The 16,353-nt window shown below is 32.0% G+C and overlaps 1 protein-coding gene across 1 annotated transcript; it reads right to left on the bottom strand.

Annotated features, from left to right (window-relative positions):
• Nucleotides 1-3,313: 3,313 nt before the first annotated feature.
• On the bottom strand, nt 3,314-16,008 carry LOC124373992 (coiled-coil domain-containing protein 22-like; the record flags this gene model as incomplete). The annotated part of the gene is given in 3 exon segments (XM_046832297.1): nt 3,314-3,446; nt 5,725-5,896; nt 15,637-16,008. Coding segments are annotated over 3 exon segments (355 nt in total), but the record flags the coding sequence as incomplete, so codon positions are not given.
• Between the last annotated feature and the right edge of the window lie 345 nt (nt 16,009-16,353).

The following is a 16,353-nucleotide window of genomic DNA, read 5'->3' as shown; positions in this document are numbered from 1 at the left end:
ATGTTACATGTTAGGTTATGTGGTGTCTACATAGACCATTTACTGTCAAAATAAATAATAAACACAGAAATAAAAAAAGATAAATATAGGAATACCAAAAGTTAGTTACTTGGTGATTGGTGATTATTACTTTCTTAAATCAATTATGTGTTTGAAAAATAGACATTTCACAATTACAATCTAAAATAACATATATATTTCTTTTTTGCTTGTGCTTAAGATATTATTTTTTTTTTGGTTATACTAAATTTGAAACTGCAGCAAAAAATTAAATAAAGGTAATTAAAATAACACTAATAACACGTGAAAGGCAACACTGATTCACATTTGACTACAGAATACAACAATTGACATAATTAATAATTAAAAAACATATTGCTTCTGTTTAAATAGTAACACAAATTTAGTAGATTCCATTTATTGTGTATTTTATTGTTCACTATCAAGCTTATTAAAAAGATAGATACAAAGTTCATATATGAATATGAACAAACCTTTCAACGATTTTAGAAAATATTGATGGCAATATATAAAATGTTCTTCATTAGATTATCTTTAAAACATTGATACTGTAAAAAGTAGTGTATCTTCTCATAACCCATGTTTGGATGCCTGTGCTAAACCATAAGTTTTTAATAGGATCTAAAGTTATAACTGACTAAACAAATATAGCCCAAAAGATTAATATCCCTTTAATGTTCTAAAAACAGTGATACATAAAAATACGTTGCATATTGGTTGAACATTGAGTGGTATATAACAGTTTAAGAAAAGCTCAACAATTTCTGAAAATAATGTTGCCAGTACAAATTGGTTTGAGGATTAACAGGCAATCGGATAATCTCAAGCCTTTTTGTCCTATTATCGATCCCAAGAGTAATTTTTACAGAAATAAAAATGATTATTAAACAGTATTCAATTGTGAATTAGCATGAATCATTCTTTATTTTAACAAAAGTCTTTATTATCGGAATACATTTTTTATTAGTAGTTAAAAAACATTTTTCCTTATTTTGACAGGAAACAACACCTACAAAGTTGATATAACAATTTCATTCAAAAACTCAGATTTACAAATTATTCAAAAACTTATCTAATTTTAGAACATTTATAATCTGTGGGTATTTATTCATTTTTTTACTTACACAAATAAAACTCTGAACTAAGTATTTGTCATTCACTCTGGTAACATACAGTAACAGGATAATTATGTAGTTTCATAATTATAATTATGTAAAATACTTTCCAACAGTTTCCTATACCAATTCACCAAATAATTCTGCCAGACCTAATTTATTAACAATAAAATTGTAAAAATCCCTACACACGCTGCAACAAAACATAAAAGATTGCGAAACTGAAAAATGCATAACAATCTTACTCGTTCCATCTTACTGTCAAAGACATAAGAGTCTGAACCTCACATAGATTTAAGCACATCAACACTCATCTATGATAATAAATACTAGTCACAGCAACAGCAAATAAAAGGGTCTTGCAGTTTAACATAAGAGTCTGAACCTCACATAGATTTAAACACATCAACACTCACCTTTGACAATAAATACTAGTCACAACAAAGCAAATAAAAGGGTCTTACAGTTTAAGCCTAGAACTAGCAATCGCCGCATATGTGGTCCATTTGCACTGTTTTGTTTTCACAACTCGTGAACGTGTAATTATTAACCAATCACGTTTTATCTCATACCAATGTAAAGAAGAAGAATCAATCTACATATTGATACCGGTTTTGTTGGTCTTTGCTTTTATGTTGTATTCTCTTTGTACATTGCAAAATGTTATTCCGCCCCGCACTAGTCTATCGGTAGAAAGCTAACGACAACAACTGTAGCACTTGTTACACGTTTGTTTCATTGTATTTAATCAGTCGTTGCCGCATACTTCGTACACAGGTTATATTTGTTTTGTTTTATATTTCATTATTAAACTGTTTAGTTAGATTCGGGAATCATGACGATCAGATGAGTGGAAGACCTTCAATTGTGACTGATGAATTTATAAAAAAATCGAGATTGCAGTTCGTGACAATCACAGATTGACGTTAGATGAACTTTCTGCGATGTTTCCGTAAATCTCCAGATCCCTGATACAAAAAACAACCACAGACTCTTGGATATTGGAAATTGTCTGCGAGGTGGGTCCCAAAACAGCTGACATAACAGCACAAGTTGAATCGATTGCCGAGCTCCAAAGAGTTTTTGGACCGCTACGAACTTGAAGGCGATGATTTTCTCTACTCTATTGTTACTAGAGACGAAATTTGGGTTGCCCACTATACTATGAAACTAAGAGGCAGTCTAAACAGTTTTAATCTCATTATAAATTTCAAACGGAGCTTTTCCCTTCACAACGAGGTAGCGAATGACGGTGCGAATTTCGCACTAGGCGGTACATACGATCAACATTTTTCCCGAGAGATGGTACTATTTTAAGAGTTTTCAACCCACTAACTTTGAATTGGTCTCGTTTTGAAGGAGAGGAGTCAAGCTACACGGCAGTGTTGGCCAACATGTCGAAAAAGTATTCCCTACAGCTGTGAGAGTGCCAGTACACTTACTTTCTGGATGTACCTCGAGGATTAAAATACGGGTAAGGATTTTTATATAAACTAGTATAAGTATAATTTTATGCATTTAAAGTGGAACAAACTATATATTTCCGAAATCAGCATAAAATTTGGAGCAAAATGTATATCTCAGATTTCTTACTTGATATACAGGAACTTTGCTAGGCAACGGAATATTTTGGTAAAAAAGTTTAAAAAAATTGTTTAAAGTAAAACAAAATTTTTTGTGGTTTTTTTCTAATTTATCTAATTTCTTTAGGCATATTTAGATTCTGTAACCTTTTATGAAAAAAATCATGTATAATATGTTACATTTGGAGTAAGTTAATTGGTGCAAATACTTGTCTGAAAAACCCATTACATATCAATCTAAAATACTGTGGCATTTCAGGAACAACCATTGCCAGTTCTAGGGTTAACATAAGAGTCTGAACCTCACATAGATTTAAACACATCCAACACTTACCCATAATAATAATTTAGCTGTATAGCAACACAATAAAAATGAATCAAGACAACACTGATTAGCTTCTAAATAAATATATAAACAAAAAGATATCTAACATATGTTTGGAACTATTGTCACATTACAAGCCAATTACATGACCAACTACAACCCAATAAATTATATTAATTGTAACATCACCTACCATTTCATATGAGTGCAAAATAACAGATGTTAGAAAAATAAATTTGTTATTAAAGGAATAAAAGGTTAAACATTACCTTCTTGTTGTGAAGAAGATTTATCCGACTCTTTGGGAAGCTTTTCAACAAGGAAAATGAAGACCCTACGGACATCGGCTTCTGAGGAATAGAGAAACGTCTGGTATCCTATCTCCCCTGTGTATCCAAGCTCCTGAAACAGTGTCGGTTAAACATGTTAGTATATTATTTACACTAAAAATATGTGAATGTATTTATAATATTAGGTTGTTGCCTTGCTACATGTTCAAAATGGTCACCAGGTTTCCAGAACCCTAAAGTCAATCACAGAAAGTCATATCCTGTATAGCCAAGACTTTTGCACAATTGTTCCATAAAACTCCACGCCTCTATTTTGTTATTTTGTGTTCCTCTCCAATATTGCTATAGTTGAAACTAATGTTTTGAAACTGTATATAAATTCTTATAAAACTAGATTAGTTCATTAAAAAATTAGAATGATGATTTACATCTCATTTGCTTGGAAACAATACATTTGACTTGACAAATGTAACTTGACTGTGTTCAAGTCAAAAATTTTCTAACATCTTGTAAACAAATTGTTATTATTTTGTTAAAAAAATATAAAATTAAATAATATAACTACATTTTGGAATTCCCACTATAATATTACCTATTTTGAAATAGCCTACATCTTAAAAATAATATACACATTATAAATTGAACTATTCATAATTTTAAAATTTATTGTACGAATTAGGGTAAATAATGATGGGCTTTGACATTTAAAGAAACAGAGAAATGTCATATTAGCTGCTTACAGTTATTATTTATCACACTTATAGGGATTTTTGTCAAATCATTAATGACAAAATGCTATTGCATTATTATCTCAACAAAATGTACTCAAGTGGTAAATAAAGAGTGGTCCAAAATAACCTGCAGTTTTCTAAATGAAATAACATTACATGAAATAATACTTCAAACGTATTAAAGTAGACAAAGTATGTACATAGTAATTATGCCATTTTGATTTTATGGCATATAACATCTCGTAAATGTTCCCCACCAACATCCACACATGACTGTAATCTTTTGCCATTACTCGGCGTACCATGGACATTGATATTGCAGCAATGTCATTTCTTATGTAGTTTTTTAAATCGGTAATGGTTTGAGGTTTTGTAACAAAACTCTGTCCTTAAGGTAGCCTTACAACCAAAATCACAAGCAGTGAGATCCGGAGAGCAGACAGGCTAATGCGACATCACCAAACCGTGAAATGAGATGTCCCGGAAACGTAAGAGAGTCATCGAGACATCTACCAAGTGTGCAGTTGCTCCATCTTGCTGGTACCAAAATGAGTCCATTTTTACTCCCAACTTTTAATGCAGAAGCACAATTTTTGACATTCTTCACCCACATTTTAATAGTATTCCTAAAGGGAACAGCTACGCAAAGAGGTACATGGAATTTGTTATGAAATAACTGTTGCTTAGCAGACTCATTATTAAAAAAAATAACGCTTCAATAACAAAAGCACGATGTTGAACTGTCAACTGTTCCATGATTACTGAAATGGCACCAGTTTTCATTTATAACAGTTTTATAAATGGCTAAGTTTTTTATTTTTGCAACAACAACAAAAAAACTAAACATAATAGCAGCGGAGAAACAGCTGTTTAAAAAGTGTCAGGTTTTACTGGACCACCCTTTATAAAAGGTGGTCTTAATGCTTTGTTTAGTGTATGTTATATATGCATGTGTTTAGATAGTAATTGTCTGTATTATTAAACCCTTACTAAAAATATCAAAAGTAAGCAAAAAAGTGTTTTTATTACATATTATAATACATTTATTTCGCCATTTCCCAAATCGCCATCCGTCACAGATCAAAATAAAACAGGTCTGTTGTTGCATGACAGGTTAACTCGTCAGTGGCCCTTCTATAGTCATAAGTCAGTGATGAATTTATTTGGCAAAAGCCGTTAAGGAGTTAACTGAAAATATGTAAAAAAAACCACGGCATAGTTTAAGTTAGGGCTTTGTAATTTTGCATGTTTGTATATCTTAATAGGATGTAACTTTCTACTGAAAGAAAGCCTATTACCAGCAGTTTCAAAATGGCGTCCTTTCTGAATTTGTAAAACAAAATTTCATGAAAATGTATGAGAAAAATGTTCAACAATGAAAAGTAGCTTATAAAAATACAATTATTCTAATACCTTATCGGTTATGAAAGGAATAAATATGAGTTTATTACTCCCTTGCAATCCATTTCAGTCAAATAGAGCAGGTAATAATTCTGTTAACACCACAATCCCAAATTTACGGCTCCAAAAGTAGTCAACATGAAAGACAGAAGCAAATTAAATAAGTCACAGTCTACACTTTTTAAAAATTACTGAAATAAGTGTGACCCAGTATAGTCTCTTATTCAAATAAAATATAGAATCAAGTACAAAACTTACAGTGCAAGCCTCAGCGATGGCTGTGCCCACTTTGTACCTGGCAGACATGGACGGAGGCAGCTGTGGAGAGAGGCTCAGCCCTGGCTGGATGATATTGAGACATCGAACTGCCGCCTCCACCACAAGCTCTGATGTGAGCTGACGCAGACTCACCACATCATCCTCTAGGTGGCTAGTAAGTAAACAACAAGTCAGAAAGTTGCATATTGCAGTTTAAGACTAAATATACCAGAAACCCATGCAACTTTTACTATAAACATTCCTTAAACATCAAGGAATATCTTTTAGGTACGTTTAGCCAAGTCTTGACTTTAGCACTTTACTTGACAGTATATAAAGGGTGTATCAAACCAGTGAGATTAGACACAGAGACACATTAAGGATCATGTATCTAAATACATGCTATATAAATATATATATATATATATATATATATTCCTTTTCTGGTATAGTATATCGTGAATTTGATATGTTCTGACTTTTCTAAACTAAAAGTATGTATGTGTTATTGAGGCTAAAAGAGTATTTTTTTTTTTTTATTCCTAAAACATTTTTTCTTGTATATTAAAAAAGCGGTTAAGATATAAGTTACCTAAAAGCTCTTTTACTCTTCATAATTCACACTTTATTCAAATATGCACCTATGTTAAAGTAACATTTTCTAATGAATGTGCTGTTTTGTAGGGTATGCACTTTTCCAAACAATGAGGGGTTGAGGTAGTCACATAATGTAAGCTTGATTTTTATATACTATATCAGAGGATGTTTTTACTTTTGTCTCAGGAATTCAATTTAAACCCACTTTTAACAATTTCTTAAAATAGTATATTTTTACTTAAAAATTTTAGGGGCTCATAAATTGTGTATTAGAAAAATTTACATTTTTAAAATTTAAGTTATCTTGAATATTCCATCAATCTACGGGACCAGGGGGACTCAGGGTTTCTGGGTGGTGGAGGATAATGAGCTAAGAAGAGAAATAAATGTTTTGTCAAATAATACAGTACAGAAAGCAGGGACTTTTGAGTGGGAACTGTTTACTAATTGTGTTTGATGGTAATTTTAGTGTCAATCTCTCCTGTTTTTCATAATTGTTGTAACAATTTTGGTGAAATTTGCAAATAACTAAAAATATTTGGTATTTGTCATATTTTAATCTATTCTCTTGGTCTTGTTTGGCACTGTGCATCTTATTTGCACACCTTGTTATTTAAATACGTTCTATACTTCCTGATTGGTCATAGTTTGCTGCAAAGTTAATTTCAAAAGAAATGTGTAATTAACTTCTTGTCTAGATGTATTATATCTGTTGTTATATGTTTCTATAATATAGTGGTTTACCTGTTAAAACTGGAAAATTTGCTGGTAAATTTTTTTGTTGCACTAAGTGAGGATGAAATGATAAGATATAATTTATTTTTAGTTATTACATTGGTATTGTGCAATTCAATAACTATGGGGACCATTGGCGTCTACACATGAGGAATAAATGGTTAGGTGAGTGTGTAATATTTTTAGTTCTCTCAGGTATTCATTCGTGATCAGACACATAGAATATTTAATTTTACAGATCAGTATCATCATAAGGAATATTTCTCGTTCATCTCCCTCAGCACACAAACTAATGGATCCTTTTACAAAGATTTTTACAATTTTTTCAGGTCATCAAAAACTTTGTTTTTTTAATTTTTTCACTTCCTTTTCAGCACTTTCCTTTTAAAAAATAACAAATAATGTGAAGTAGCTAATGTAAATATTGCCCCAATATTTATTTATTTTAAGATAGTATCTACAATTGAGCTCAGACCTTAATTAATTGAATAAAGTTAAATTTACATAAGCATTGCCCCATTGTGTAAGTTGTAAGCATTAATCATGTACTTGACATAGTAAATAGGGATGGATGATACCTTTGCTTCATTTGATATTTTGTTTATACTATTTTTAGTTCATTTTATTTCATTTGGAAAATATTTAAATAGTTAAGAATTTTTGTTGATACAGTAGTTGCAGAGATGTACATTTTGTCTGATTTTATTTGTCTGTTTTGCAAACCATCTGTAAATAAAGCAGATACTATGGGAATACAGCCAGGCCATAGCAGGAACAGCTGGTGATCAGTGACTGCACAGGTACTGCACTTCTTATACTTTATTGCGAAAAATAACAATATTTTTTTTTTCTTTCAACCCACCAAATTGTAAGCCTGAATTTTGAATATTTGCAAGCTTTTTGAAAAAAAAAAATGGTTTAATAATCACTTGACAGATCTTCCAATAATTTTTTTTTCTAATAAAATTAAAAATATAAAACACATTTTTTGTGGTGAAAATAAAATACAATACATTTTTTAAATGTGTTAGATAAATGTTTTTGACACTTTCTTATAAACTTTTTAGTTTTATTCAAAATTGTCCATACGTATAATGTTTTTATTTTTTAGCTGTACCTCATGAGAGGCCAAGAAATTATGAACAAAACTCATGCATAATATTATATTTTTCCACAATACACTAATCTCAAAAATAATCATCAAAACTTAAATAATGGACTTATACACAATATTTTAAACAAAACAAACAAAGGCTCATTGCTATGGAAACATCTAATTATCAATATTGATATTATTATACTAACAAATGTAAATTGTACAATGCTGCATCATTTGTCAATACACAATTACTGAACAAAGTAACGAATACTACAAGCCAAACACGTAATTCACATCTTAGAAATTTATTGGGTAAACAGACCATAACAACATAATAGGTCATTGTCATTCCAAAGATCCATGAGGAAGAAAAAAAATGAACAGAGCAATTCGTCAGTGACAATTTATGAGGTTTTTACCACCTATTATGTTTAATTTAGCTAATCCAAAATAGTTCTTGCTTTTTAAAAAGAAAACTCCTAAAAAGTATATTTAAAAACCACAAAAACAATTAAATTTTTGAAAGGCCAATTTAACCCTAGAAGTGTGTCCATGTTACCAAAGATAAAACGTCAGTCCATTTTCGACGTGTTGCAAGGGTTTTTTAAAAAATTCGTAAAAAATATCAAGAAAACATATATTGTTATATATCGTTTTCTTCTCAGAAGTTTTACTATTTGAAATAGGAATAAATGTTTTGATATTCTTTGGTTTAGTATATATTTTCATGAGAATAATAAGAAATTTCAAAAAGTTTTATATGAAAATTTTAAGTTTGGACCTCTGTAAGGTATTGAAATATTACAGTAAGGTCAAAATGTTAAATTTATAAAATGTAGAGAATTTTATGCCAAATTAGAAAATATATTAAAAATTTCTATTAAACAAAAATTGTAATTTCGCCATTTTTTTTTACAAAAGCGAAAATGTACAAAAATGTACAAGGGTTTGGGCTTTTCATTTTTTTACCTCCAAATGTGACTATATATTTATATGAAAAACAGTTTTCTATTGTAAATTATACATGCTATTTGAAAACACTAAAAGTAAACAACAACAAAATAAACTGTTATTTTATTATAAGCTTAAAAAAAAAATCTTTTGAAAAATGAAAATATTTTGTAACAAAATTCAGAAACAACTAAAAATTTTCACTTATACTTTATGTTTATGTAATTTTTTAATATACCCTTAGTAAGTATATTTGTTTGGCTAAAATAAAATATAAGATATGTTCAAATACTTTGAGAAGGAACTGAGTTATGACACTTTTTGTTAACAGTCGCACGTTGAAGAATTTACTCATAAAAAATAATCTGGTTTGCAATTTAAAAAAAATGTGAAAACATTTTTTATTTGTTATATTATGTTAGCACATAATGTTTGAAAGAAATACACTCAATAATTTTTGAAATAGAGTAAAAAAAAAATGTTGTGCGTCAAATATTGTAAAACCTTGCATTGTAAAATTTTTGACAATATATAAACAATAGATATTATAGTTCAAAATAACATTCTTTTATAATGTTTTTGTCATTTCATATGCATTTATGCAGTAGAGTATTTCAACCTGAAAAAATAGAGACCTAAATTATGAAAATCTGTAAAAAAATAAGGTCATGGTGAAATAAAATGGTCAACAATGGCCGACAGGGATGGGTTGGGTTGGTCTTGATGCGACGCCGTGATTCATCTCTTTCGTTTCGCACTGCCGGAAACCTACTGAACTAAAATTACCGCTGAAAGATTGTACCGGTAGATCGTTTCTTTCACTTTACACTGTTTTTTTTTATTTTCTTTATTGACAATTAATAACTGTGTGAATGTTATTATACCAACCAGCATAAAATATGCTGGTTTACAACTTTAGAATTGTCCCTTTTTAGAATATTCATAGTAAATCAACTATTCGTTCTAATGACTTTCTGTTTACATTGGAAGAAAGAATATTTCATTCCGTGTCTATTGACATATGGCAGCACTGTTTTCAGGCAATACGTAACTTGCTGTGATTGGTTGAAAATGACGTATTTCTTTGACCCGGCCACCCGCGAAATTCAACTCAAATGATGACTTCTTCAGAAAACATTTCACCACGACCGTAATATTGAAGTTAAAAAAAAAGTTTATATGAAAATTGTAGAGCGGAATCTCACAATTTCAATGATACCAAAAACATGGTGATTGTTTGAAGGTAAATAATTATTTTTAATGAAAAACTGAACCGACATACAATATGCTGGTTCCGCACAACACACATAAATTACAACCGACATAAAATATGCTGGTTCCACACTTCTAGGGTTAAAAAAATCGTGTACCTAGTAGTTCAATGGCCTGAGAGAAATGCTTCTGGCTGTAATGCAATGGGCAACGGCTGCCCTGCACTGATGGCAACAAACAAAAAACATCCCTCAGATAGTAGCCTATCGATCCAAAAAAATATTAAATTCCAAAAGGCTGATCACTAATGCTAGAGAGCTAAAATTATTACAAACTCACCTAATCATATTATTCGACAATGCTAGACAATGACTGATAATTGCACCTACCGCAGAAGTAGACAACACAAAGAATTTAAATCCCCACTGGGGTATAAAGTAAAAAAAACATATTTTCTGTTCATTATGAGGCTACAGTATAATAAACACCCACCACCACAATTGAATCATCAATATTCATAATTATTTAAATTACCAAAACCAAAACATCAAACTAAATTACATTACAGATATTTCAAATTATAGTATAGTTCAGAGCATTGTATGGGATGACTTTTAGTTCCCCACTGCTCGTAGGAACACTATGAGTAACAATGAAAACCAAAAACCAAACAGAGAACTCTATCAGCTCTCAAAATGTGGATGAAAGTTCACGAAAAACAGAGAGACTTGTAATGGATATACATGATCCTTGCTATCCTAACCAAACAGAACAAACTAAGGCATCACCGAAGAAGTCCAGGGCTCCCTGACTCAGTATGTGTTGATACTTCTGAAGAAGATGCCATACTGGAAGATGACCACCAAAGGGAAGAGGAGTACAAGTTGAAAGCCTCGCTCCAGAAGCTCCTAATCTGTGTGGCACTACCAGGAAAACAATGGCATGATTTTGGAGACTTCCCAACAATTCCTAAGAAGAATCCAGGGAATTGGCCTTAAAATCAATCCTGAAAGAGCAGCACCAGTGGTTCAAACAACAAAGAGAGAGAATGTCAAAGATACCTCACTCAGATGGTTCCACTCCGGAAGCACATCTGAGGAAAAAGACAAGGAATAAAGAAGGATGACGGGGAACACGAAAGGAGCAACCAGCACCTCCTCTAAACCCATTGCAAGGGTTAAGAGGAGGTGCAGACGAAAAACTTTAGCACGTGCCACCCAGAACCTGAAGTTGTTTACAATGGTAGACAGTCCGCCGCTCCGTACACAGTTTACTTAGGTCATTTTAAAAGCACTATTTTAACACATTACATATTTTGATGTAATACTATATGCATTTATTTATTTAGATATGTAGTGAACTAAAATAATAAATATAGAATAAGATTCAGCTTGTTCGTCGAAGGCTTCGCAAAGCTTGGGATTGTACACTAATATTCACGGACAAACTCGAACTAATTCATTGTTAAACAAATCATCATTGTTACCATATTTTTCGTCCCAGCAACTTTTTAATAACAATCTGTCAAGTTCTGAAGAACACAGGTTACCCATTGTAAACAACAAACACAACCAACTGCCATTTATTACAAACAAAACTGAAAGTAAAAGTGAAGATCATATTAGTAACAGCCGATATAATCCAGTTGATATTATTTGTAGGCTACTACTGCTAAAACAATACAGTACCAAACGTAACAGAGCATCCGAGCACATTCTAGTGGAAAAAGCACAAAATAAACAGTAATTGCTAAATGGTGAACAGAGGATACATATTTACAGCTTTTGGCGTATGGTCCACTGAACGGTGGAATGTGTAGCGTGCATCTTTCGCCCGCAACGGGTTAAACTGTCTTACAAGCATGAACCCAAGGGAATAAGGATGGGTATACTTCACTCTGATTTTCCGGAAACCCTCCTAAAACCTGAACAAATTGAGTCAATTCAGAACTCTATCCTAGAAGGGATCATGTAATAAAAAGAAGGACCAAATTCCCCAAGCTTCTATGGTGTTAACAAGAGACAGTGTATTGCTGTGAGGAAAACAGGATACCTTCAGTTCTTGGGAGTGAACGAGTATGAAGATTGTGACAGAGGGAGAGATTCCTCGTGCTAGAATAGCAACAGCTTACTTCCCAAACAGCATAAACAACTCAACAAAAAAAATTATTTAAGAAGTTCTTGAAGGTACAAAATAAAGACCTAATGGTTGGGGAGTGGCACATGTGGAGGAGGAGTGATGAGAGTAAGTAAGCCTGTATTGCTTACTCTGGCTATCGACTGTGTTACAGCTAACAAGCTTGAGAAAGAGGGTCAGTCTTTAAATTAGCTATAAGTTTGGGAAAATTCAGGTTAGGGTAAAAAATAAAACTCAGGGGAACACTGAAGACTCCAAAAGGAGAAGAAGAACTCAGGAAAGTCTGAGACCTCCACCAAAGAAAATACCACTACAGAAGAAAGTTGAAGAGACCCCAAAGTTATCAAAAGACCTAGTAAACATCTTACCAGAAAATTCTACTCAAAAAGAAAGTACGATGGATAAGGCAACACCAACATGTTCCCTATTCTTGAAGAATGGCCCCAACTTGAAAGGATATATCTTAAAAGTCTATAATGTAATTCAGTTCGACATTATTGTTCAAAACTAATTCAAAGTTAAATCATGAGTATGGTATTTGAGTAATGGCCACTAAAGACAGGAAATACTGTTGTTTGTCAATAACCAATTACAAAATAATGTGTTGAGGTATTACCTGTTACCATCCTTATGTACAATTTGTTAATAGACCATACATGTGTACGTCTTGTAAATATATACAGTTACAGATAACATATACAAGCGCTCACGTGATCTGAGCTTGAATTTTGGTACTATCTCCAAGGTTTTTTTTTTCTTTATTTTGCTAGAAGTGCAGAGTGGTGATCCCACTCAAGCCCAGACGGGGGCATTTCAGATTGGTACTTTCCAATCAATTTATGAAAGCGAGAAAGACTCCAGTAAATAATTTTTAAGTGTTATTTTGTTTAGTTTTCTAAAGTTAAATATCTTTTTTACTCAAAAGAAGTTATTTATAGAACAAATTGTGTTTAGAATATGAAAATGTGTACAAATTGGTACAGATGATTTAGTTACTATTGCAATCAATTACTAATGGTTGATTATATCGATGTGTATAATAATTAAAGGTAATTCTAAGCAATATATGGGTCAACCTCGATTTTTCTCATATTACAATATAATGTTCCAATAGTCAATTAGAAAAGGAAATGACTAGAATTTCTTGCTGGAAAGCATTTATAGGGAGCAGGCAACCGCGAGAATTACCTATTAGTGATCAGGGGCACTGACGTGATCTGGGCTTCAAATTTGGAACTACTCGAGTTAATTTTTTTTCTAAAAGAGCAAGCAGCGCGAAGCGCTGCGCAGCGGGCAAGCATCGTGCGTGATCTTCGTCTATACTGAATTGATTCAGGCCAAAGGAATGACACAGATTCCTTTACCAGATTTTTACGGAGATTTTGTATTGGGCGGATTATATTGGTTTACTTTGCTTTCCAGCATGTAATTATGTGTTTAAATTTTTTTTACATACATTACCTACATTATATTGTAATATGTAATAACAATTTATCAGAAATTTTTAATAAAAAAAGGATCACGCACGATGCCTGCCCGCTGCGCAGCGCTTCGCGCTGCTTGCTCTTTTAGAAAAAAAATTAACTCGAGTAGTTCCAAATTTGAAGCCCAGATCACGTCAGTGCCCCTGATCACTAATAGGTAACTCTAAGCAATATATGACCGTCTGGCGGTTGCCTGCTCCCTATAACTGCTTTCCGGCAAGAAATTCTAGTCATTTCCTTTTCTAATTGACTATTGGAACATTATATTGTAATATGAGAAAAATCGAGGTTGACCCATATATTGCTTAGAATTACCTAATTAAATATCGTTTGATAATTTTGATATAAAAATCGAGTCCGCTTATAGTGCTCTAACCCCTTTAGAATTAATGGACTTTTAAGATACATTGTTTAGAACATACTGAGACATGACCAAAAACAAACTGCCTTTTTGTGGGTTTTTAAAAGCCTGTCACAAAAATCAAAAGCAGAAAAGTGTAAACTTTTGCATTTTAACTAATCTTGGTAGGTACAAATTCCATTTTAAAAAATCAATATCTAAGAGGTCAAGGTCCAAAATAAATTTTTCAATCATTGATTTGAAATGGAATGACCCAACTCGTCTTTTGTCACTCTGATTTTTAAGTTCACAATTACCTAATATTTTTGCCTATGTGGTTTGTGAACACTTAAAAATCTGTTGTGAAATGGAAGTATACTAGTAAAGAAAATTGTTAAAACCATATTAAGATCTTTTTGGGGTCGGGTATGATAAGAGGACCCGGTTTTTTATATCGAAGAATGTAACCATCGATACCTAATATTCGCATCTCAAATCCTAGACTATCAATCGATATAAAAGTATCTATAGCCCTCAATAATAATCATATGTTTTAAATTAAAATGTGAATTTAATATTTACAGTGGTCAAACAAATTATTATATAGCCAAAATTAGGAAAGCTGAAGACGACCATATTTGCTCCTCTCACAGTTACAGTTGTTTCTTTCCCACAAATTTCACATAATGGGGTTTTCGATACGAACCCAACATGTTGAAGCCACGAAAAACATGTCTTATCATCTTTCAAAGCAATGTCGTGTAGTTTTCTAAAATTGACTGCCATTTTTAATAATCAAATGTTACTTATGTAAAATTGAAATATTACCTTACGTGTATTATTTGAAAGTGTTCACAGCTGTTGATATAGATTATTTAAGTTAATTATTCAAAATAATTAATCAGTATCGATTGATTATATCGATGGTTATGATTAAGTAACATCGTTTGCCAATTCCAATATAAAAAACCGGGTCTGCTTATCGTACCCTACCCTCTTTTTGAGGTAAATTAGATGTGTCAAATAAATATTATTCTAAATAACATTAGTTAGCTAGCTCAACATGTAATATAGGCCTTTAATAAATTTATTTCTAAAGCTGTCATGGCCTGTAAAGATACCAATTTTGATGCAGACTCGCTATAGCAATTTAAATTTCAAGTGCATAACTAGACTAACTTATGTATAGGCTAGTTAAAATTAATTTTATAGCCTAACAAACTAGAAGTTATAGACTTTTTATTGGGAAAATGCACATTTTATGTATTTTGTCTATGTATTGTCAATAGAAATATTTAGATTCTGAATAAAACTTAAAATTTGTGTAATTGTTAGGCTAGAAACTCAAAAGAACTTACCACCCAATTTCTTTGAAAGATTGAATAATTATTTTATCTACTTCATCCATGATAAATCATAAAATAACAAGATTGCGGATGAAAACTTTTCGAACAATATGTTTATATAATAATAGTATATGTTCGTCCTCTCAAATTTCAACTAGCCTATCAGTTATCCTGGTTTAGGACAATCGCAAACTGCTGTTGTCTGCAAGGGCGAAAGATAACAATAAAACAGCAATCGCCAATTGGCGTTTAACTGCACTGATACATAAAAAACACAACTTCAGTGGCAGCAATACATGACAAAATTGACTGTCACTGACATCAACACAAAACCATTAGATATTGGCCACGGGCCACTCCACTACGTCTGCCGGCACAAGCAGCCAGCCCCACTCTTATTAAACAGATGGAGATTCATAGCACAGAGGATGAACTATAGCGAAAGTGTCAAACATGCAGAAAACTAGTTACATAAGGGGGGACTTATCTTTCTCTATGCAACCATCAATCGAAAGTTGAGTTGGTCTTGACAGACGCGGTTAACTCATATTTGAGGAGATAGCGTTAAGAAAGAGTTTTGTCACAAAACTATGTTGATATATTGGTACTGTTTTAAATATTGTTTTCAACTTTTTACTATTAAGTATTTTAAACTTATCAACAAATGTTTTGTCCAACGCGGAGGCACCGCCCTAGGACAAGATCCCATAATGTAGCACGACTCCAAGT

This window comes from Homalodisca vitripennis, unplaced genomic scaffold (genome assembly GCF_021130785.1).
Source record: "Homalodisca vitripennis isolate AUS2020 unplaced genomic scaffold, UT_GWSS_2.1 ScUCBcl_6896;HRSCAF=14328, whole genome shotgun sequence".
Lineage (NCBI taxonomy): Eukaryota > Metazoa > Arthropoda > Insecta > Hemiptera > Cicadellidae > Homalodisca > Homalodisca vitripennis.
The sequence above is the reverse complement of the archived record's forward strand: the minus strand, read 5'-3'. Positions and strand labels throughout refer to the sequence as shown.